This window comes from Anas acuta, chromosome 1 (assembly GCF_963932015.1).
Source record: "Anas acuta chromosome 1, bAnaAcu1.1, whole genome shotgun sequence".
Lineage (NCBI taxonomy): Eukaryota > Metazoa > Chordata > Aves > Anseriformes > Anatidae > Anas > Anas acuta.
Genome location: NC_088979.1, coordinates 763,301 through 787,712, shown reverse-complemented (window position 1 = coordinate 787,712; position 24,412 = coordinate 763,301). Strand labels below are relative to the sequence as shown.

Genomic DNA, 24,412 nt, shown 5'->3' with positions numbered 1-24,412 from the left:
CGGTGGCACGGGGCCCCCGTTCCTCTGCAGCCATGGCTGGAGGAGCGCAGGGAGCACGGTGGCGCCTGCCCAGGGCTGTGCCCATCTCCTGATGGTACCCACCCTGCTGCCTGCCCTTACCATTCACCAGTGCACAGTTGTAGTTGCTGCGCACACCATGGGAGCGGAGATGGATGACGTTTCCGCGTCTGTCACGGGTGAATTTGGTGACCCTGAAGACCTCATAGGGTGGGATGAGGACTTCATCCTCAGTAGGGAAGAAGGAGAAATGCTTGATGGGGACACCGTAGCAGGTGTACACAATGAAGAAGGTGTCCTGGCCAAAGGACTCAGCAACCATCTTCTGGCGGGATGTGGAGGTGAATTGGCCGAAGCGGACGGTCTGCTGGAGCTGGGCTGTGAAGCGGATGTCCTTGATGCCGCGGTAGACGCTGTTGCATTTGGGGCTCTGGGTCTTCTGCAGGGCGTGCACAGCCTCGGTCAGGAGGAAATGCAGCGTCTTGAAGGGGAAGGATTCCAGGTAGTGCTCACGGGAGCGCCCACCCTCACGCACAAGTGTGTTGAACTGCTTGTACAGGTCTGCCCTGTGAGTGTACGCCAGCACGGCCACCGCCTGCTCCTGCGGCAGCACCTGCGGGTTGGAGTTGCCCCACTGATTCTGCCAGCGCTCGGCTGCTCTTCTCCAGGTGTCTGCATAGGTCTTGTTTTGGAACTCAGTGCGGTTCACTGTTTTCAGCTTCTCCTCCATCATGCGGCTGCAGTTCTGGTACTGGTCATCAAAGGAGTCCCAGGCCATGTCCATCACCTCCTCTGTGATACCACGGACATCTCGCCTGCTGCCAGTGGCTGCGGTGCCAAACAGGGTGCTGGCCAGCAGCACCCAGCCCAGGGTGAGCTGCTCCATGTGCAGGAAGCTCCGGGGGTCCAGCCACAAGCGGGGATGCCCCAGGCAGCGCAGGACCCGGTCCTCTGCAACCGGCTGAGCTCAGCCGCTGAGTGCAGCAGTACAGGGCACGGGCGTCTGCTAGGGGGAGAGCGCAGGGTCGGAGAAGGCTGCAGGGAGAAGCGGAGCAGATGCATCAGGGGCACCTCCAAAGCCGCCCATGGCCCCCCTGGCACCAGAGGGAAGCACCCGCAGTGTGTGTCCCCAGCCACGGCCACCTGGGTCTTCCCCACCCCGATACCGGCCCGGACTCCAGCCCAACTACTTGCATCAAACACCGCAGACACCTGGGTTCCCCCGTGCAGCCCCGACATCCTCTGAGGCCGCAGCATTTGTGCCAGGAGGAGCCCTGGTGCTGCAGTGAGATGTTACCTCTGCTCTGTTGCATGCAGGACCCACGGCTCGGCGCTGCTGCAGGGTGCGTGGAGCTGGCTGCTCTGCCTTTTTATAGCAACCCCCAGACAGTTTGTGTTCCAGCCCCCCATGACCACCCAGTTGCTGCTGGGCAGCTGCAAAAGGCTGCAGGGAAACCAACAGGAAATCGCCTTTTATCAGTTTCCCATGCTCTAGGGCGTGCCTGTGTGTGTCCCAGTCCCTTGGGTGCTGAGAGGTGAGGCGCAGGCTCTGCAGCCCTCAGTGCAGAGGGGCTCCCGCAGGAGCAGACACTGGCTTGTCCTGGTTTTGGCTGGGATCGAGTTGCTTTTCATCACCGTAGCTGGTGTGGGGCTTTGGTTTTACGATGAGAATGGTGCTGATAACACACTGCTGGCTTAGATGCTGCTGAGCAGTGCTCACACTAAGCCAAGGACTTCTGAGCTGCTCACACTGTGGCGGGGTTGGCTGAGGGGCTGCCATTGCTCAGGGACAGGTTGGGCATGGGTCAGAGGGTGGTGAGCAATCGTTTTGTGCATCCCTTTCTTCAGTTTTCTTGCTTGCTTATTTTCTGTCTTTCTTTCTCATTAAACTCTCTTTCTCTCAGCCTGCCAGTCTGTGCACTTTTCCTCTTGTCAGCTCTCTCCCCTTCCCCGGTGGGGAGGTGACTGAGGAGGTGGCTGTGCGGTGCTGAGCTCTCTGCTGCATTCCACCACAGCGCTGCTTTTAGCACCTAGTGTGAGGCCAGAAGGTACCTGAGATACTGTGAGAGATCAGCAGACCTGAGCAGACAATGCTCGATGGGACAAACTGGTTTAGAATTTGTGCTCATGGTGCGTTTGTTTAGCAGCCCCCGGTTGCAATGCTGATTTATTTGCTCTCCAGGTTGCCTTGTGTAAGCCCTCTCCTGCTGCGTATGCTCCCCGTGCTGCCATCAGCACCTCCGAGGGCTGCTTGAAGGCTGCTGGGGGCAGCTGGCTGTGCCTTCCCCAGCCTGGTGTGCGGGGGGTGTGTGGGTGCAAAACCAGCAAACTTTGGGCTGCACCAACCAGCCAGTACATGGGCCAAGTGCATGGGCCAAGCCCCAGCATGTTGCAGTGATTTGTGTCTCTTTGGAATTGCCAGGGTGATGACACACCTTTTTGAAGCATTCTGCCTGGTTTTTAGGATTCTGCAGTTTTTCAGGGGTGAATATCCAAAGCACTGGAGGTGCCCACTGCTCTAGATGCCTGGTAATTACAAGGACCGCTCTCTCACTCCCCCTCCTTAGATCAGGAGGGGAAGAAGTAAAGCAAAGAACAACTCACGGGTTGAGATAAGGATAATTTAATTAAAGGGAAATAATAATAATAATAATAATTAAAGATTATTAAGAACTAAACAATTTAACTAAAGGGAAAAAAAAGGGAAAGGAGAAAAGGTAGGGGTAAAGGAAAAAAAAGGAGGAAAACAAAGAAATAAAACAAATGAAGGCTATGTGGAAGTGCAGAGGAAAGAAATTACGCTCTACTTCCCACAAATGAGCGATGATTAATGATGTCCTTGAAGCAGGGCCTCAATGCACGTAGCCGGTGTTCGGGAGGAGGACCGACGTTTTCCCGAGAGCCCACCCCTCCCCTCTTCTTCCTGTTCCCACCTTCTATTGCTGAGTGTGACACCAGATGGTATGGAATATCCCTTTTTTTGGTTTAGGTCAGCTGCCCTGGGGATGTTTCTCTTCTCACTGTTTGCCCACCCCCTAGGAGGGTTAGAGAGAGACCCGATGCTGTGCCGGCACTGCTCAGCAGCAGACACAACCCTGCTGTGATCCCACTGCTGTTCCAGCTCCAAGTGCAGAGCACAGCACTGCTTGGGCTGCTGCAGGGGAAGTTAACATCCCAGCCAGACCCAGTACATCCTCCACCCCTTATTCCATAACATTTGTGTCACACTCAGATCCCCCATACTTTAGCATACAAGTATTCTCATCATTATTCCTTGTCCTTTAACAGGACAAGGATTTAACAGGGCAGGATTAATAGGCAGGTGTATGTTTTCATTCCATAGGTCTTTCTTGGAAAATGTTCATAAGAACTGTTGATGATTAGGTCTTCATCTGCCAAAGTGGCCACTCAGGGCAGGTGGAGTTGGATGTCTGGACGCCAGCACCAGCTTCGCTCAAGTCCTTGTTGCACCGCCCGGCTCCTTGCAAAGTTGACCTGTCGTTGATCCTACAGCGTCTTCCTACAACATCTAACTTAGATTACAGATTAGTTTTCTCTCAGTGTCAAATCTCCTTGAGGCACACACTTGATGTCCCCATTCTTTTGCATGACCCACCTGGTATACTCTGGTCCTTGGGCAAAGACAATCCCATGAGTGGGTTTGCCTTTTCCCGAGGCAGGAGCAACCCACGCTGCCTTCCCCATCCACCTTCCTACATGCACTACGGGGACTTCAGCTCCTTTCACTGTGTGTAGGGGTTTTGTTTCGGCAGGACCAGCACGGCTGTCAGACCCCCTATTGTTAACTAGCCAAGTGGCTTCTGGTAGATTTGTGTCCCCTTGTTTCCAAGTCCCAGCCCCCAATGCTCGTAACATAGTCTTTAACAGTCCATGGTACCTCTCAACCTTCCCAGAAGCTTGTGGGTGATAAGGGATGTGGTACACCCACTCAACACCATGCCTCTTTGCCCAGGAGGTAACAAGATTGTTTCGGAAATGACTCCCATTGTCAGACTCAATTCTCTCTGGTGTACCATGTCGCCACAACACTTGTCTTTCCAGGCCCAAGATAGTGTTTCGGGCCGTGGCATGGTTTACAGGGTATGTTTCCAGCCACCCAGTAGTTGCTTCTACCATGGTGAGTACGTACCGTTTGCCTTGGCGTGTTTGTGGGAGTGGTCCGATATAGTCAATTTGCCAGGCCTCACCATATCGAAACCCTGTCCACCTCACCCTGTTCCAGGGAGATTTTACCTTCATGGCTTTCTTGATTGCAGCACAGGTCTCACACTCATGGGTAACCTGTGTGATGGCCTCAATGGTCAAGTCCACCCCTCGATCAAGAGCCCATCTGTAAGTGGCATCCCTCCCCAGATGTCCTGATGTTTCATGGGCCCATCGAGCTACAAACAGCTCACCCTTACGTTCTCAGTCTAGGTCCACCTGAGCCACTTCAGTTTTTGAAGCTTGATCCACTTCTTCATTGTTCCGATGTTCTTCAGTAGCGCAACTCTTGGGCATGCGGGCATCTATATGACGTACTTTAACATCCAGGTTTTCTACCCGGGCAGCAATATCTTGCCACAGGGTAGCAGCCCAGATAGGTTTCCCTCTGCGCTGCCAGTTGCTCTCTTTCCATTGCTGCAGCCACCCCCACAGAGCATTTGCCACCATCCATGAGTCAGTGTAAAGATACAATACTGGCCAATTTTCTCTTTAGGCGATCTCTTGGGCTAGTTGTATGGCTTTTACTTCTGCATACTGACTCGACTCACCTTCTCCTTCCATGGCCTCCACAATGCGTCGTGTGGGACTGCACACAGCATCTTTCCACGATGGCTCCCTACCACACAGCAGGATCCGTCAGTAAACAACGCATACTGCTTTCTGCCTTCTGGCAACTCATTGTATGGTGGAGCCTCTTCAGCACGGGTTACCTCTTCTGTTGGCACTCCAAAATCTCTGCCTTCTGGCCAGTCCATAATCTCTTCCAGGATTCCTGGGCGATTGGGTTTTCCCATTCGAGCCCGCTGTGTAATTAACGCTATCCACTTACTCCATGTAGCATCAGTTGCATTGTGTGTAGTGGGAATTTTCTCTTTGAACATCCAATGTAACACAGGTAACCGCAGTGCCAAGAGGAGCTGTGCCTCTGTACCCACAACTTCTGAAGCAGCTCGAACACCCTCATATGCTGTGAGTATTTCTTTTTCAGTTGGGGTGTAATTGGCTTCTGATCCTCGATAGCCCCGACTCCAGAAGCCCAGAGGTCGGCCTCGAGTTTCTTCTGGGGTTTTCTGCCAAAGGCTCCAGGTGAGGCCATGCTCCCCAGCTCCAGTGTACAGTATGTTTTGCACAGATGGTCTACGGACATGCCCAAGGTCTACTGAACGAGCAATTTCTTGTTTGAGTTGTTCAAAGGCCTGTTGTTGCTCAGGGCCCCACTCGAAATAGTTTCTCTTTCGAGTCACTCGATATAGAGGACTCACAAGCTGACTATAGCTTGGCACATGCATTCTCCAGAATCTCATGAGGCCTAGGAAAGCTTGCATTTATTTTTTGCTAGTTGACGGAGACATTGTTGTTATTTTATTGATAACATCCTTTGGAATGTGGCGACGCCCATCCTGCCATTTTACCACCAAGAACTGGATTTCCTGCGCAGGCCCCATGACCTTACTCTGTTTAATGGCAAAACCAGCTTTCAGGAGAATTTCGATTACTTTCCTCCCTTTCCCCATAATTTCTTCATCTGTGTTCCCCACACGAGGATGTCATCAATGTACTGCAGGTGCTCAGGAGCTCCCCTTTGTTCCAGTGCAGACTGGATCAGTCCATGGCAAATGGTAGGGCTGTGTTTCCACCCCTGAGGCAGCCGATTCCAGGTGTATAGGATGCCCCTCTGTCCTGGTTTCAGTTAGAACAGAATTAATTTTCTTCCTAGTAGCTGGTGGAATGCTGTGTTTTGGCTTAGGATGAGAAGAGTGCTGATAACACCCCGATGCTTTAATTGTTGCAGAGCAGTGCTTATACTAAGCCAAGGACATCTCAGCCTTTTGCTCTGTCCTGCCAATGGGCAGGCTGGGGGTGCAGTAAGAGCTGGGAGGGGACAGACCCAGGACAGGTGACCCAAACTAGCCAAAGGGGTATTCCATACCATCTGACGTCATGCTAAACAATATATAGGGGTGGCTAGCCAGGGGGAGGGGGCCGGACTGCTCGGGGTTAGGCTGGGCATCGGTCAGCGAGTGGTGAGCAATTGCATTGTGCATCCGTCCCAGAGAGGGAGGGGGGAGGGTGAGCGAACGGCTGCGTGGTGTTTAGCTGCCGGCCGGGTTAAACCACGACACCCTCCAAGTGAAAGCAAACTGCGGCCTGCATGCTGCTGCCAAAGGGATGGAGAAAAATGCATTAGCAATATCAGTTCTGGCATACCACTTGGCTGCCTTTGACTCTAGTTTGTACTGGAGTTCCAGCATGTCCGGCACTGCACCACTCAGTGGTGGCGTGACTTCATTCAGGGCTCGATAGCCCACTGTTAGCCTCCACTCAGCATTAGACTTTCGTACTGGCCATATAGGACTATTAAAGGGTGAGCGAGTCTTGCTGATTACTCCCTGACTCTCCAGTCGGTGAATCAACTCATGGATGGGAATCAGGGAGTCTCGGTTGGTGCGATATTGCCGTCGGTGCACCGTTGTAGTAGCAATTGGTACTTGTTGTTTTTCAACCTTCAGCAATCCTACAACAGAAGGGTCTTCTGAAAGGCCAGGCAGGGTAGACAGCTGCCTAATCTTCTCTGTGCTCAAAGCAGCTATGCCAAAAGCCCTTAGGAGCCCCTCTTCTTGCTGCTGTTCCAGCAGTTCTTTCTTTCTGTTCTTTCAGAACCAGAGGCGCAAAAATGTGAGGAGGGCGAGGGGTTTAGGGGGAACGTATGGGCCTGAAGCTAGTCACATCGGACATTATATGCAAGGATTGCTGATTTCACGTGAGGTGTACGACTAATAAATCCATCTGGTACGTAGCTTCATGAGTAATGGGGAGGAGCCTAGATGTTGACGAGGTATGTCTGTCAAGCATTCATCTTATGGGGCCTTGTTCTGGTCGGAAGAGTGTGATTGTGGTGCTGGAGTGCTGGGTGTTGGGGCATTCATCCTGGGTCCGTTGGGGAGGGTAGTCCACCGAGTAGGGTATGTCCGTTAACATATGATGGGTTTAGTCCGTTATGGGGCCTTGTTCTGTTCTTTTTGCTGTTCTTTCAGTTCACGTACCCGAGCAGCTAGGATTGAGGTAGGTACACCATCCCATTGCCTCATATCCTCCCCATGGTCACTCAAATAAAACCAATAGGTGCCACGTGGTGTGCGTCTTGGGTACTCTCTCTCTTGAGCAGGCAAATGCTGATTCTTAGTGGCTGAAGCATCACTCCGTCTAGATGAGGGGGAATATGGGGAATATGCTCGTTCCACGAGGTGGTCAAGTCTTTCAGACAGTTTCTCCACAGCTGAGACACAGGACTGTAGCAGAGCAGAGAGGTTGTCTTCATATTTTTGAAGCTGGCAGGACATATCACACATTGTTGGTCCCATCCCTTCATCCCAGTTAATTACTGCCAGGGTACTGGCATGTGCTGATGGTGCACTCCGCACAAATTTACGCCACATGGATGTCATGCAGTGTACTTCATCGGGGTCTTGAGGTGTCTGGGCATTGTCCAAATCACTGAAAATCATCTCCCGCACAGCTAATTCCCGCAGATGCTGGAGACCTTTATCCATAGTTGTCCACTTGCCTACGTGATATACAATATCTTCCTTATGGGGATATCTTCCTTTCACAGCTGCCAGAAGTCGTCTCCAGAGGCTGAGGACCTGTGCTCCTCTCCTAATTACTTAGTCCATTTCTCTAGAGAGGGATCCCAGCTGCTTGGCTTCATTGCCTTCTAATTGTTGGCTATTGGCCCCAGCATCCCAGCATCGAAGCAGCCAGGTGAGAATGTGTTCACCTGGGCATCGGCCATAATCCTTTCGTATTTCTCGCAACTCACTCAGCAATAGGGATCGAGTGATTTCTGATTCCTTTATGATTTCTGTCTCGTCTTCCTGATGTTTTTGTGATGGCTCTGCTTTAGAGGTGCCTGCCATTTCCCCTTCTCCCTCCTCCTTAGGAGAGGCTTCTTCCCTTACTAAACGAGCTGACCTCCGTTTCCATTGTTTTGACTTGATTTTGGGGGTGACTGATACCATAGTCGGTTGGTCCTCTGGGTCAGCCACAGCGTGTGTTATCTGGTCATCAGACTCAGAAACTTCCTCCCTCTCTGCAAGGTGCTGGATGATGTTAAACAGTGTTTGATAGGAGTAAGCCAGGACCCAGCACAATGCTGCAAGCTGTCGTTCTCCGGCATTATCAGGGTCAGGACATAAAACTCTCAAACATTCTACCAGGTTTTTAGGATTTTGCACTTGCTCAGGGGTGAAGTTCAAAACTATTGGAGGAGACACCCGTGACAAGGATCTGCCAACATCGTCCCACACACCTTGCCACTCACCACAAGACTGTTTCAAGACAGATTCCCAGGTCAGCTTTCTAAACAATTGACTCATCTTAGAGAGAAGAGGAAACTCGTTATTCAGAATTAGAAATAGCAATACATGGGTTACACATGGCTGTTCAAAATACTCCCAAACTGTGGTAATTAGCCCACTGTGAAAGAAGGAAAAGGTACTGTTAGAAATGGCTCAATCTTCAAAATAGGATTAAATAAAAAATAGGATTTATTAAAAGAATAGAGGTAAGCAAACAGCGCTGGGTGCATCGGGAGCCTCCGCTCCACCAGGACGCACACCAGTTACATCAAGTGGCTGATTTTTATGCTCCTAGACTAATACATATTCATTACTACTTCTAAAAAAACAGGTTATTATAATTAGTTTCCAGGGTCCAGTCCCTCCTACTGGAGCATGCGCATCAGTATCCGGTGGTCCCTCTGGGGGTCTCTAGGGGTCTTGCATGCTGAAGGCTCGTAGTCTTCCTCTCCAAGTTTTTTTTTTTGTCCTTCCCTTTGTACTCCTTTGGCACCGTATCAAGTTTATAGAACATCCCCTGCAGGTCTTGTCTCCCAGCCATCCTTCAGCTTCTTTTTTCTTCTTCTTAATCTCTTGGCCACCTGGCCAGATATCAGAGGCTTGCATAGTATCCCATAACAGTCACTAGTTGTTATCAGTTGTTCTGAAACCCCCAGATATCAAAGACTTCATACAAACACAAATAACTTTCTTATTGACACTTTATGAGTAATTAAAACATTCCTCACCAGCCATTCACAGGGACAGTCACACCTATAGCAGTGTTAAGTTAATCTCGAGGAAGACAAAAAAAAGGCTGTAACTGTTAGAAATAGAAGTCTGGAATAACAAAAGCAAACAGGTTCATAAATTTAAGGAGTATTTTCTGAAGACTTGATAAATTGACTAGAATGAGGGGGAGACTGGGACACACTGCATCTGTGGTTCAAGAATTAAATTGCCAGTGCAGGACCCAGAGGCAGACAGGATTCAAACAGAATTGTTCTTTATGGACACGAATTGTTAAAACATTCCTCACAGTACCATTCCTGATATTACTAATAAACTGGTATCCAGATGAGGAAAGGAAGGCAGTGTAGTTCTGAATATTCTCTAAAAGATGGTTTCCATGAGACCCACATGATAACAGCGCAGGGCCTGAATGCCAGATTAAACTCAAGGCCAGTGCTTGGCAGCACAGCGAATTCAAAAAAATGAACACAGATTGTAGCACTTTGTTGATCGGATATATAGGAGAAAGGAGACCATGACACGGATTGCATGACATATGATCAAACAAGCCAGTATTAACAGGACACTGAACATGGTGACTAGCAAGTAAGTGTGTTAGTTGTACGCGCTTTGATCAATTCTATTCTTATCTCAACCCTTTGAGCCCCACATTGAGTACCAAAAAGGACTGTGGTGGTTTTACCGTGCTGGGTAGCTAAACACCACAACCGCTCTCTCACTTCCCCTCCTTAGATCAGGAGGGGGAGAAGTAAAGCAAAGAACAACTCACGGGTTGAGATAAGGATAATTTAATTAAAGGGAAATAATAATAATAATTAAAGAAAGATTATTATGAACTAAACAATTTAACTAAAGGAAAAAAAAAAGGAAAGGGGAAAAGGGAAGGGAAAAGGAAAAAAAAAAAAGGAGGAAAACAAAGAAATAAAACAAATGAAGGCTATGTGGAAGTACAGAGGACAGAAATTACTCTCTACTTCCCACAAATGAGCGATGATTAATGATGTCCTTGAAGCAGGGCCTCAACGCACGGAGCTGGTGTTCGGGAGGAGGACCGACGTTTTCCCGAGAGCCCACCCCTCCCCTCTTCTTCCTGTTCCCACCTTTTATTGCTGAGTGTGACACCACATGGTATGGAACATCCCTTTTATTGGTTTAGGTCAGCTGCCCTGGGGATGTTTCTCTTCTCACTTCTTGCCCACCCCCTAGGAGGGTTAGAGAGAGGCCCGATGCTGTGCCAGCACTGCTCAGCAGCAGACACAACCCTGCTGTGATCCCACTGCTGTTCCAGCTCCAAGTGCAGAGCACAGCACTGCTTGGGCTGCTGCAGGGGAAGTTAACGTCCCAGCCAGACCACATCCTTGCCACACTCCCTGCCACTCATAACCATCCTGCCTCGGGACAGGGGTCTGGGTGGCATTCCTAAGTAGTTGTTTAACCTTAAACAAAACCTGAAGTGCATTCAGGAGACATTACAATAAGAACATGCTGGTCGGAACATCCCAAGGACATTCAGATTTTGAGGAGCTACTGTAAGTAGCCTGGGGGAGAAAGGGCAGGTGAAGGAGAAAGGGGGAGTGAACAGGTGGGGAAAACATCTTCCCTTGTCCCCTTCACAGACTGTCTCCCTGAAAAGAAAAGGTAAATGACGTAATTAGTACTAGTTTCTGAGATATGGTTTCCAAAGTATGGAAGTGATGGCAATGCTGAGTACAAATACCAGATTACAGAATCCCAGAACCATCTAGGTTGGAAGATCACCCAGCCCAACCTCTGACCTAACACTAACCAGTCCTCCACTAACCCATATCACTGAGCTCTACAGGTAAATGTCCTTTAAAGACCTCCAGGGATGGTGACTCCACCACTTCCTTGGCCAGCCCATCCCAATGCCTCACAACCCTCTCAGTAAAGAAGTTCTTCCTAACATCCAACCCAAACCTCACCTGGCACAACTTAAGCCCATTCCCCCTCGTCCTGTCACCAGGCACATGGGAGAACAGACCAACCCCCACCTCGCTACAGCCTCCTTTAAGGTACCTGTAGTCTCATCCTTTAAGGTACCTATCAGTCTCATGACCAGTAATTCTATCATATCATAAGCCAGTGCTACACAGTAAGCAGCAAACTAACCTTAAACCAGCCCCCCAGAACAATAAACAGCACAACAGGGAACACATACAGTAAGTAATGTGCTATATAACGGAATTCAGAAAACAGGCACAGCAGACCTCAGATCAAAACAAAACAAAAACAAACAAACAAACAAACAAAACAGCACTATTAAGCTGATATAATGGTTACAATAATTTTCTTTTAACATGCTCTCATCACATCTGTCACTATCTCAGCTCTTTGGGCCCCACGTTAGGTGTCAAAAGAACTGTTGTGGTTTAACCAGCACCACACAGACGCTCTTCCTCCCCACAGTGGGATGGGGGAGAGAATCGAGAAAAACAAAAAAAAAAAAAAAGAAAAAAAAAAGTAAAAGTTTTTGAGTTGAGATAAAGACAGTTTAATAGGACAGAAAAGTAAAAAAAATAAGAAGAATAATCAAAATGGTAGTAAGAATAATAACACGTCCAAACAAGCGATGCACAATGCAATTGCTCACCACCTGCTGATGGATGCCCAGCTTATCCCTGAGCAGCCTGCGCCCCCACCCCAGCTAGCCACCCCTATATATTGTCCAGCATGACCCCACATGGTGTGGAATACCCCTTTGGCCAGTTGGGGTCCTGGTCCAGGGGACCAGGTCCAGGTCCAGGGGACCCCTTTGGTCCAGGGGACAGGTCCTGGGCCTGTCCCCTCCCAGCTCCTGCTGCACCCCCAGCCTGCCCGCTGGCAGGACAGAGCGGGAAGCTGAGACGTCCTTGGCTTACTGTGAGCACTGCTCTGCAACAATTAAAACATCAGTGTGATATCAAGAGTAGTCTCATCCTAAATCCCAAACACAGCACCATATCAGCTATGGTCTGCAGCCAAGGGAAGCACCTTCCCCTGTGTGAGCTGGGGGCTCATGCACTCACCCCTCATCCACAGACCCCCTGGGGTCACCAGCACAGACCCTCTGTATGCCTGGTGCCCTAGCCCAGCCCAAAACCCCTGCTGCTGGCTGGTTGGTGCAGCCCAAAGTTTGCTGGTGAATGCAGCCGCACACCCCACGCACACCAGGCTGGGGAAGGCACAGCCAGCTGCCCCCAGCAGCCTTCAAGCAGCCCTCGGAGGTGCTGATGGCAGCACGGGGAGCATACGCAGCAGGAGGGGGCTTACACAAGGCAACCTGGAGAGCAAATAAATCAGCATTGCAACCGGGGGCTGCTAAACAAACGCACCATGAGCACAAATTCTAAACCAGTTTGTCCCATCGAGCATTGTCTGCTCAGGTCTGCTGATCTCTCACAGTATCTCAGGTACCTTCTGGCCTCACACTAGGTGCTAAAAGCAGCGCTGTGGTGGAATGCAGCAGAGAGCTCAGCACCGCACAGCCACCTCCTCGGTCACCTCCCCACCGGGGAAGGGGAGAGAGCTGACAAGAGGAAAAGTGCACAGACTGGCAGGCTGAGAGAAAGAGAGTTTAATGAGAAAGAAAGACAGAAAATGAGCAAGAAAGAAAACTGAAGAAAGTGATGCACAGAACAGTTGCTCACCACCCTCTGACCCATGCCCAGCCTGTCCCTGAGCAATGGCAGCCCCTCAGCCAACCCTGCCACAGTGTGAGCAGCACAGAAGTCCTTGGCTCTGTGTCAGCACTGCTCAGCAGCATCTAAGCCAGCAGTGTGTTATCAGCACCATTCTCATCCTAAAACCAAAGCCCCACACCAGCTACTGTGATGAAAAGCAACTCGATCCCAGCCAAAACCAGGACAAGCCAGTGTCTGCTCCTGCGGGAGCCCCTCTGCACTGAGGGCTGCAGAGCCTGCGCCTCACCTCTCAGCACCCAAGGGACTGGGACCCACACACGCCCTAGAGCATGGGAAACTGCTTAAAGGCGATTTCCTGTTGGTTTCCCGGCAGCCTTTTGCAGCAGCCCAGCAGGAAGTGGGTGGTCATGGGGGCTGGAACACAAACTGTCTGGGGCTCCACGCACCCTGCAGCAGCACCGAGCTGTGGGTCCTGCATGCAACAGAGCAGAGGTAACATCTCACTGCAGCACCAGGGCTCCTCCTGGCACAAATGCTGCGGCCTCAGAGGATGTCGGGGCTGCACGGGGGAACCCAGGTGTCTGCGGTGTTTGATGCAAGTAGTTGGGCTGGAGTCCGGGCCGGTATCGGGGTGGGGAAGACCCAGGTGGCCGTGGCTGGGGACACACACTGCGGGTGCTTCCCTCTGGTGCCAGGGGGGCCATGGGCGGCTTTGGAGGTGCCCCTGATGCATCTGCTCCGCTTCTCCCTGCAGCCTTCTCCGACCCTGCGCTCTCCCCCTAGCAGACGCCCGTGCCCTGTACTGCTGCACTCAGCGGCTGAGCTCAGCCGGTTGCAGAGGACCGGGTCCTGCGCTGCCTGGGGCATCCCCGCTCGTGGCTGGACCCCCGGAGCTTCCTGCACATGGAGCACCTCGGCCTGGGCTGGGTGCTGCTGGCCAGCACCCTGTTTGGCACTGCAGCCACTTGCAGCAGGCGAGATGTCCGTGGTATCACAGAGAAGGCGATGGACATGGCCTGGGACTCCTTTGATGACCAGTACCAGAACTGCAGCCGCATGATGGAGGAGAAGCTGAAAACAGTGAACCTCACTGAGTTCCAAAACAAGGTGTATGCAGACACCTGGAGAAGAGCAGCCGAGCACTGGCAGAAGCAGTGGGGCAACTCCAACCCGCAGGTGCTGCCACAGGAGCAGGCGGTGGCCGTGCTGGCGTACACTCACAGGGGGAACCTGTCCAACCAGCTCAACGCAGCTACGCATAAGGGTGGGCGCTCCCGTGAGCACTACCTCCAGTCCTTCCCCTTCAAGACGCTGCATTTCCTCCTGACCGAGGCTGTGCACACCCTGATGAAGACCAAGAGCCCCAAATGCAACAGAGTCTACCGCGGTGTCAATGGCACTCGCTTTACAGCCAAGCTCACGGAGACCGTCCGCTTCGGCCAGTTCACCTCCACCTCCCTCCAGAAGGAGGTTGCTGAGTCCTTTGGCCAGCACACCTTCTTTTTTGTGAACACCTGCTACGGTGTCCCCATCTGGAGCTTCTCCTTCTTCCCAAAACAGGAGGAAGTCCTCATCCCACCCTATGAGGTCTTCAAGGTCACCAACTTCACCCCTGGCAGAGACGGAAACTTCATCCATCTCCGCTCCCATGGCGTGCGCAGCAACTACAACTGTACACTGGTGAATGGTAAGGGCAGCCAGCAGGGTGAGTGCCCCCGGGAGATGACTGGTGACAGGGCACAGCCCTGGGCAGGCGCCGCCGTGCTCCCCGCACTCCTCCAGCCATGGCTGCAGAGGAACGGGGGCCCCGTGCCACCGGCTCTGTGAGGGGAAGGGGAGCCTCGTGGTGAAGGCAACACCTCCGTGTGGGGAGCTCGGGGAGGTGGGGAGCTTGGGGAACCTGGGGAGCTTGGGGAGGTGGGGAGCTCGCCTTCAGACCAGGTCTTCCCTGCGCATCCCTGCATGCTCCCAGCTGCTCTCCCTTGGGGTTTGCGGTGGGGGCCCTCTGTGGCACGGCCAGGGCGGGGCGAGGGGCACAGAGCGGGGCGGTGCACAGATGTTGTTGGTCTCTTTGGCAGAGAAAAGGTGCAAGGCCCAGCCGTGTGTTTTCAGTGTAGTTAAGAGGCGAGCCCCCAGCCCCTTCCCACGGCCAGCACCGTGCTGGCACCCTCCGGCAGTCATTAACTCCCTGTCTCCCCCCAGGCACGAGCAGTCCCAGGGAACCCCCACACCTCTGGAGTCTCCTCTTGGCAGCCGCAGTCCTGGCAGCCGTGGGACGCCTCTAACCCAGCTATGCTGCTGCTGCACCTCCGCAAGGAAAACGGGGCAGAAACGTGAGAACACATTTAATGGACACTGTGGGATTACGCTTTCCTCTGCCGGATGCTTTCTGCTCCAGCAGGAGCGGTGCCACCGGCCCCACGATGCTCCGGTGGCCCTAGAACACCAGCAGAGGCTGGAGGAAGCCTTTTCCTGGCTTTTGCAGAGAAATAAAAGCACTGCTGGAGGATGGAGGCATCGAGGAGGGTTCCTGCGGCTCCCCGCAGCGGGGGCACTTTGCATGGGCGGCAGCCGGGGGTCTTCTCCAGCTCCCTCCCGGAGCACCCCGGAGAGCGCTGCCCCGGCTCCTGCGAGGAGGCACGGGGAGCACTGGGGGCTCCTCCTCTCCACGGCAGCTCAGGAGCAGGGATTTGGCTGGCACCTTGTGGTGGTTTTACCATGCTGGGCAGCTGAACACCACAACCGCTCTCTCATTCCTTAGATGAGGAGGGGGAAAAGTGAAGCAAAGAACAACTCACGGGTTGAGATAAGGATAATTTAATTAAAGGGAAATAATAATAATAATAATTAAAGAAAGATTATTATGAACTAAACAATTTAACTAAAGGGAAATAAAAAGGGAAAAGGGAAAAGGGAGGGGGAAAGGGAAAATAAAAAAAAAAAAGGAGGAAAACAAAGAAATAAAACAAATGAAGGCTATGTGGAAGTGCAGAGGAAAGAAATTACGCTCTACTTCCCAGAAATGAGCGATGATTAATGATGTCCTTGAAGCAGGGCCTCAACGCACGGAGCTGGTGTTCGGGAGGAGGACCGACGTTTTCCCAACGAGAGCCCACCCCTCCCCTCTTCTTCCTGTTCCCACCTTTTATTGCTGAGTGTGACACCACATGGTATGGAACATCCCTTTTTTTGGTTTAGGTCAGCTGCCCTGGGGATGTTTCTCTTCTCACTTTTTGCCCACCTCCTAGGAGGGTCAGAGAGACTCCTGGTACTGTGCCAGCACTGCTCAGCAGCAGACACAACCCTGGTGTGATCCCACTGCTGTTCCAGCTCCAAGTATAGAGCACAGCACTGCTTGGGCTGCTGCAGGGGAAGTTAACATCCCAGCCAGACCCAGTACACACCTCAGCCCCCAGCGCCCAGATTTGGGCTCTGCAGGTGGGATGGATGGGGGCTGCCCCACGGAGCAGCGCAGGGCACTCAGCCAGCTCTGGCGGCACCGTGGGCACCTCGCCTTCCTCCTCACCCCGCGGGTGTCCCCTGCCCCCCCAGCACACAGGTGACACCAGGCAGCCTCAATGCGCTTTAATGAATCCCTGCTGCCCCACAACCTGCTGCGGGCAGGTGCCGGGGGGCCAGGGGCACCAGGAGCCCCGCAGAGGGACTGTGTCCGTCAGAGCAGGGCCGATGCCCTGGGGCTGGGCAAAGAGCCCCCACAGCAGCCTCCCGACCTGGGGGTGGGCAGGGTGAGAGCCCCCCGCTCCGCAGCCGGCCAGGGTCCGGCAAGGGCCGGGCTGGGGGCAGCTCTGGGCAGCGGGGGTTAGATAACTTACCCAACAGACGCCTGGATAATTGAGGACCACATGAGAACAGGGGGGTTTAGATAACTTACCCAACAGATGCCTGGATAGTTGAGGACCACATGAGAACCAGGGCCCGGGATCACAAGGTTACTTCCACCTGCTTGTAGAAGGCCCCATCAATCTCCTCCTCCTCCTGATCTGGTGACCTGTAGCACACCCCCACAGCAGTTTCCCCCATACCAGCCCACCCCTTAATCCTCACCCACAAGCTCTCCTCCTGTCCTTCACCCTCCCCCAGCTGGAGCTGGGTGCACTCTAATTGCTCCCTCACATAAAGGGCAACTCTTCCCCAGCCTGTCTTTCCTAAAGAGTTCATAGCCCTCTGTGACTGCCTTCCAGCTGTGCAAGCTGTCCCACCACGTCTCAGTGATCACACCATAATCGTGGCCCCCGACCCAACACAGATCTCGAGCTCCTCCTCTTTATTTCCCATGCTCCGTGCATTGGTGTACAGGCTCTTTAGGGAAGCAGCAGGTGCAGTTATCCCTGGGGGGATGCAAGAAGATGATTCCAGACGGGGGATTGGGATCATTGCTTTCTCTGAGGAGCCCTCAAACAATCCCATCCTTGAACAAACCACTCGGAGGATTTTCCCTACTATCTTCAACCTACTACCCCAGATTGCCTTCAGCTGAGGGGTGCGAAAGCCACAAAATCCCCTAAATACAGGCTCTCCCCTGACTTACGGGTGTTTGTAATGACAATAGGGTTCACGGGTGCCCCCCCGGCACCTTCCCCTTCCTCACAGCTGGCCCAGGGGATGCACCTGATGTTTGGGGGACCCCTTTTTATTGGGGGGGGGCCATGCTGCCTGTGCAGGCAGAGGGCACAGGGGCATGTGGGGTGTGCTGGAAGAGGGGCCCTGTGTCCTGGCGGGGGGCTGGAGGGTGTCTGGGACCCAGCATGTGCATGGGGATGTAAGTTCCAGGGGGGGTGGGGCAGCAACCCTTTGGGATGGGTCCATGGGGGCATGCAGGGATCTGTGCCCCACTGGCTAGGGCTGGTTGGGGTGATTGGGGTCAGTGTGTGGAAGGATAAGTCCCAAAGCTGTTTTTTAGGGAGGGGGACCCCAGGCAGGTCCTGGCAGGGGCTGCAGCTGGGGCTGGGGGGGACCCCAGGACATCCCTTGGGCACGAAGGTGACGCCAGCCCGGGGAGGTGTTTGGGGTCGGGACCTATTTCTGTAGGGGAAGTGCCTGGCTGGGTCTTGTCCCAGTGGGTTCCCCACTTGGACCAGCCAGCATCGCCCTCCAAAGCGTGCCATGGGATGCCAGGAGCTTGGCGATGTGGGCTCGTGGGTTTTCCTGGTGTTAAAAGTTGTCATTTTAGAACAGTGTCAGGCTACGCTTCGCTGGCGGGGAATTAAAGGAGATCCCAGTTCCTGAGGGCTTGCGTCTGCTTCTTCTCTGAGCATGGTGCTCCTGGTGAGGGACAGCCTTCCCCTCAGTGGCTCTGCAGTGGCCAAAATTGCTTTGTGATGGGCTTTGCGGGTGATTTGGCACCGCAGCCCGATCCCACACCCAGGATGCTTTCTCGCACGCCAGCCAGCACTGCTCCAACCTCGGGTACATGCTGCGAGCCCGGACAGAGGCACCTGGCTTCGCACCACTTACCCATGTGAGATATGTTCATCTAATTCGTGTCAGTATGGAAGAATGCCAGGGCCGCACGGTATAATGCCCTGCCCTGGTCAGGCCTCACCTGGAGTGCTGGGTCCAGTTCTGGGCTCCCCGGTACAAGAAAGACAACAGGGATCTCCTGGAAAGAGTCCAGCGGAGGGCCACAAAGATGAGACGGGGCCTGGAGCATCTTCCCTGTGAGGAGAGGCTGAGAGACCTGGGGCTGTGCAGCCTGGAGAAAAGACTGAGAGGGGATCTCATCAATGTGCCTAAATACCTGAGGGGTGGGAGACAGAGGGATTTGGCCAACCTCTTTCAGTGGTCTGTGGGGACCGGGCAAGGGGCAGTGGCCACAAAATGGAGCCCAGGCAGTTCCGCACCAACATGCGAAAGAACTTCTTCCCAGTGAGGGTGACGGAGCTCTGGGACAGGCTGCCCAGGGAGGCCGTGGGGTCTCCTTCTCTGGGGATATTCAAGGCCTGTCCCTGTCTGGATGCCTACCCGGGCAGCCTGCTCTAGGTAACTGCTTTGGCAGGGGGTTGGACCCGATGATCTCCTGAGGTCACCTCCAACCCCTCCATTTCCGTGATTCTGGGATTCTGGATCACAGCAGGGTTGTGTCTGCTGCTGAGCAGTGCTGGCACAGCATCGGGCCTCTCTCTAACCCTCCTAGGGGGCGGGCAAAAAGTGAAAAAGGAACATCCCCAGGGCAGCTGACCTAAACCAACCAAAGGGACATTCCATACCATGTGGTGTCACACTCAGCAATAAAAGGTGGGAACAAGAAGAAGAGGGGAGTGGGAGTGGTGGGCTCTCATTGGGAAAACGTCGGTCCTCCTCCCGAACACCGTCTCCGTGCGTTGAGGCCCTACTTCATGGACGTGGTCAAGCATCGCTCATTTTTGGGAAGTAGAGAGCAATTTCTGTCCTCTGTACTTCCACACAGCCTCTACTTGTTTTGCTTTGTTGAGTTGTTTTGTGTCTCTCCCCCCCCCCCCCTTTTCCCCTCCCTTTTCCCCTTTCCTTTTTTTCCCTTTAGTTAAAATGTTTTAGTAATAATAATAATATTTCCTTAATAATCATTTTTCCTTTTAATTAAATTATCTGCATCTCAACCTGCAAGTTGTTCTTTCCTTTACTTCTTTCCCTCCTCTTCTAACAAGGGGGAGTGAGAGAGTGGTTGTGGTGGAGTTCAGCTGCCCAGCACGGCAATACCAGCTCACAGCCCCTGCTCGCTGCCATGTCCCCAGCGCTGTGGAGGCCCCCCTGGGTGAGGGCTCACCCCCTGCATGGAGCTGGGCAGCCCTGCGGTGCAGAGCAGGGCACTGGCTCTGAGCTGCCCTGGCTTTGCACTTTTATCCGCTCTGTCCCTGCAGACAAGATGGCAGCGGATGTTCTCCAGGTGTCTTCTGGGCTCGGAGCTGCTGTTTCTGCTCCTCAGCAGCTTGGGAAGATGAGGACAGGGAGCTGCCAGGGGCCAGGTCAACCCAGACACCGTTGGGCCACTTCAACACAAAGCCAGGGCCACCTCTCCTCCCTGTGGGGCTGCCACTGCCCCCGGCCCCTCCGGGCACTGTCGCCACCAGTCCCGCAGCCGGCCCTAGGCCCGGCGCCGGCGGCAGCGCCGTGTTGTGGGCTGATCCCTGCAGGGCTGTTCTCTCGGGCACGCTGCGCTTGGCTCTGCCGTTCCCTCAAGCCTTCGGGTCTCCCACTGGGCACCAGAAGGCCTGCTGTGCTTGAAGCTACAGGCAGCTCAGCACCGCACAGCCGCTCGCTCCCCTCCTCCCCAGCAGGGCTGGGGAGAGAAGGGACACTTGGATCTGGCTGCAGGAGCTGGCACTGAGCTCACTCGCACACACAGAGGCCTCGCCAGGAGCTGGCACGTAGGCCTCTCAGCACGCGGACACATGGGAAAGGCTGCGAGTGTGCAAAGAGAAAAGCTTTAATGAGAGAAATGCGACCATAGGACACACAAACACTGACCGGCCCTTTTATACCCCAAACCTAACCCCTCAGCAGGTCCTCCTGCTCCTCCTTCTCTACACACCCCCATGGCTCCGCACAGCAGCTCCACGTTATTTCAAGCTCCCCAAGCTCCCCAAGCTCCCCAGGCTCCCCGAGCTCCCCACACGGAGGTGTTGCCTTCACCACGAGGCTCCCCTTCCCCTCACAGAGCCGGTGGCACGGGGCCCCCGTTCCTCTGCAGCCATGGCTGGAGGAGCGCAGGGAGCACGACGGCGCCTGCCCAGGGCTGTGCCCATCTCCTGATGGTACCCACCCTGCTGGCTGCCCTTACCCTTCACCAGTGCACAGTTGTAGGTGCTGCGCACCCCATGGGAGCGGAGATGGATGTGGGTTCCATTTGGGTAATGGGTGACATCGGTGACCTTGAAGACCTCATAGGGTGGGATGAGGACTTCTTTCTCATTAGGGTAGAAGGAGAAGTTCCAGATGGGGACACCGTAGCAGGTGTACACAAAGAATAAGGTGTCCTGGCCAAATCTCTCGGTAGCTTTCTTATGGAGGGAGGCAGAGGCAAACCGGCCGAAGCGGACGGTCTGGTGGAGCTGGGCCGTAAAGCGGATGCCCCTGACGCCGCGGTAGACGTGGTAGCATCTGTGACCCTGGGCTTTCCGCAGAGTGTGCAGGGCCTCGGTCAGGAGGAAATGCATTGTCTTGAAGTGGAAGCATTCCAGGTAGTGCTTGCGGGAGCGCCCACCCTCACACACGGCCTCGTTGAACTCACAGTGCAGGCCTGTACCAGCAGTGTAGGCCAGCACGGCCACCGCGTACTCCCGCCGCAGCACCTGCAGATCGATGGAGTTCTGCCACGTCTCGTTTGCTTCTCTCCAGGTGTCTGCACAGAGCCGATTTTTGAATTCAGTGCGCTTCACCTTTTTAAGCTACTCTTCCATCTCGCATCTGCAGTCCTGGTACCGGTCATCGAAGGAGTTCTGGGCCATGTCCATCGCCTCCTCCCTGATGGGGCCGAGGTCTTGCTCACGGGTGCTGCTGGCGGCCAAGGTGCCAGCCAAGGTGCCGGCCAGCAGCACCCAGCCCAGGCCGAGGTGCTCCATGTGCAGGAAGCTCCGGGGGTCCAGCCACGAGCGGGGATGCCCCAGGCAGCGCAGGACCCGGTCCTCTGCAACTGGCTGAGCTCAGCCGCTGAGTGCAGCAGTACAGGGCACGGGCGTCTGCTAGGGGGAGAGCGCAGGGTCGGAGAAGGCTGCAGGGAGAAGCGGAGCAGATGCATCAGGGGCACCTCCAAAGCCGCCCATGGCCCCCCTGGCACCAGAGGGAAGCACCCGCAGTGTGTGTCCCCAGCCACGGCCACCTGGGTCTTCCCCACCCCGATACCGGCCCGGACTCCAGCCCAACTACTTGCATCAAACACCGCAGACACCTGGGTTCCCCCGTGCAGCCCCGACATCCTCTGAGGCCGCAGCATTTGTGCCAGGAGGAGCCCTGGTGCTGCAGTGAGATGTTACCTCTGCTCTGTTGCATGCAGGACCCACGGCTCGGCGCTGCTGCAGGGTGCGTGGAGCTGGCTGCTCTGCCTTTTTATAGCAACCCCCAGACAGTTTATGTGCCAGCCCCCCATGACCACCCAGTTGCTGCTGGGCTGCTGCAAAAGGCTGCCGGGAAACCAACAGGAAATCGCCTTTTATCAGTTGCCCATGCTCTAGTGCATGAGTGTGTGTGTCCCAGTCCCTTGGGTGCTGAGAGGTGAGGCGCAGGCTCTGCAGCCCTCAGTGCAGAGGGGCTCCTGCAGGAGCAGACACTGGCTTGTCCTGGTTTTGGCTGGGATCGAGTTGCTTTTCATCACCGTAGCTGGTGTGGGGCTTTGGTTTTAGGATGAGAATGGTGCTGATAACACACTGCTGGCTTAGATGCTGCTGAGCAGAGCTCACACTAAGACAAGGACTTCTGTGCTGCTCACAACGACAAAGCAAACGGCTCTGTGGTGCTGAGCTGCTTAACGGTTAAACCACAGCAGTCCTTTGATGTCCAGCAGGGGGCCCGAAGGGTTGAGATAAGGACAGATCTGACCACAGCATGTTAAAACAAAATTGTTGTTTAACAATTGTAATTTGTAAACCTTAGCTTCTCACACGGCTTGCTTAGAATGCAGAGGAACTCCCACTCGGACTTGGGAGGAGGAAGAAGATGAGGCAGGCTGCTCCAGAGTGGCGGGGCCATCAGAGGAACAGGAAGATGAAGAGGAAGGTATCATGAGAGCATCAGGAACTACCCGATGCCTATTCCAGCATGAGCCATGAGATAGGCGAAAAGATTTCAATCGTTGTCCAGGTGAGCACCTTGTCACCTGGCTGCTGTGGTGCTGGGACAGCGGAGCCATGGTCTGCAATTAGAGGGCAGGGAAGCCAGGCAGCTGGGATCCCTCGCCAGGGAAGGGGGCATTCTGGAGTTGTCTTCTGTCAGGTGTGAAGGAAAGGTGTGCCCAGGAAGATCCCAGAATCCCAGAATCACGGAAATGGAGGGGTTGGAGGTGACCTCAGGAGATCATCGGGTCCAACCCCCTGCCAAAGCAGTTCCCTAGAGCAGGCTGCCCAGGTAGGTGTCCAGACAGGGACAGGCCTTGAACATCCCCAGAGAAGGAGACCCCACAGCCTCCCTGGGCAGCCTGTCCCAGAGCTCCGTCACCCTCACCGTGAAGAATCACAGAATCACAGAATTTCTAGGTTGGAAGAGACCTCAAGATCATCGAGTCCAACCTCTGAACTAGCACTAACCAGTCCTCCACTAAACCATATCCCTAAGCTCTACATCTAAACATCTTTTAAAGACCTCCAGGGATGGTGACTCCACCACTTCCCTGGGCAGCCCTTCCCAATGCCTCACAACCCTTTTAGTAAAGAAGTTCTTCCTAACATCCAACCCAAACCTCACCTGGTACAACGTTAGCCCATTCCCCCTCGTCCTGTCACCAGGCATGTGGGAGAACAGACCAACCCTTTTAAGTCTGCTGCCTCCCTGGGGCTAGGGTCAGGGACGTTGCCAGGAAGCTTCCCAACCTGGTACGCCCCTCTGATTATTATCCTCTTCTGATAGTCCAGGCGGGCAGTGACGACATTGAAGACAGAAGCCTGAAGGCAATCAAAAGAGACTTTAGGGGGCTGGGACGGTTAGTGGACAGAGCGGGAGTGCAGGTGGTGTTTTCATCCATCCCTACGGTGACAGGGAGGGGTACGGAGAGGACACGGAAAGCCCACCTGTTAAACACATGGCTCCGGGGCTGATGCCAACGCAGAGATCTTGGGTTTTTCGACCATGGGGCAGTTTATTCAGCACCTGGTCTGATGGCCGTAGACGGGTCCCTATCCTTTAGGGGAAAAAGGATCCTTGGCCAGGAGCTGGCGGGGCTCATTGATAGGGCTTTAAACTAGGTAAGGAGGGGGATGGGGGTGAAGCAAGGATTGTTGGAGCTGTGCCAGGGGGAACAATAGCAAGGCCGTGGAATAAGGTAATGGCCCAACTGAAGTGCATCTACACCAATGCACGCAGCATGGGTAACAAACAGGAGGAGCTGGAAGCCATCGTGCAGCGGGCAGGCTACGACTTGGCTGCCATCACGGAGACGTGGTGGGACCAGTCTCATGACTGGAGTGCTGCTATGCCTGGCTATAGGCTCTTCAGAAGGGACAGGCAGCACAGAAGGGGTGGCGGTGTGGCTCTCTATATTAGAGAGTCTTTCGATGTTGTAGAACTCGAGGCTAGGAATGACAAGATCGAGTCCCTTTGGGTTAGGATCGGCAGGGACAACAAGGCTAGTGTCCTGGTCGGGGTCTGCTATAGACCGCCGAACCAGGATGAGGAGACGGATGAGGAGTTCTACAGGCAGCTGACAGAAGTTGCGAAATCTTCAGCACTTGTTCTCGTGGGGGACTTCAACTTCCCTGACATATCCTGGAAGCACAACACAGCCCAGAGAAA

At 54.0% G+C, this 24,412-nt stretch overlaps 4 protein-coding genes across 7 annotated transcripts in view; 2 read left to right on the top strand and 2 right to left on the bottom strand.

Moving 5' to 3' along the window:
• Positions 1–15,485, top strand: part of LOC137854903 (uncharacterized) — a 50,807-nt gene extending 35,322 nt beyond the window's left edge. Inside the window, exons 3-4 of the mRNA XM_068678906.1 lie at positions 13,938–14,663; positions 15,179–15,485. Coding sequence (XP_068535007.1) covers positions 13,938–14,663; positions 15,179–15,261 — 809 coding nt within the window. The 3' untranslated portion in view covers positions 15,262–15,485. The remainder of the gene's footprint in view (positions 1–13,937; positions 14,664–15,178) is intronic.
• The window catches only part of LOC137855808 (erythroblast NAD(P)(+)--arginine ADP-ribosyltransferase-like), a 35,797-nt gene extending 16,225 nt beyond the window's left edge, over positions 1–19,572 (top strand). Inside the window, exon 2 of the mRNA XM_068680574.1 lies at positions 18,383–19,572. Coding sequence (XP_068536675.1) covers positions 18,383–18,459 — 77 coding nt within the window. The 3' untranslated portion in view covers positions 18,460–19,572. The remainder of the gene's footprint in view (positions 1–18,382) is intronic.
• The window catches only part of LOC137856076 (ecto-ADP-ribosyltransferase 5-like), a 174,748-nt gene that overhangs the window by 103,342 nt on the left and 46,994 nt on the right, over positions 1–24,412 (bottom strand). The window lies entirely within an intron of this gene.
• LOC137854552 (erythroblast NAD(P)(+)--arginine ADP-ribosyltransferase-like) overlaps positions 1–24,412 on the bottom strand; it is an 87,649-nt gene that overhangs the window by 56,816 nt on the left and 6,421 nt on the right. For 2 of the 4 annotated variants that reach the window (XM_068678154.1, XM_068678311.1), the window contains exon 2: positions 121–846. In XM_068678154.1, coding sequence (XP_068534255.1) covers positions 121–846 — 726 coding nt within the window. Of the gene's footprint in view, positions 1–120; positions 1,054–1,315; positions 1,495–24,412 lie in introns of those variants that run through there. The other 2 variants (XM_068678396.1, XM_068678482.1) reach the window with 2 other exon arrangements.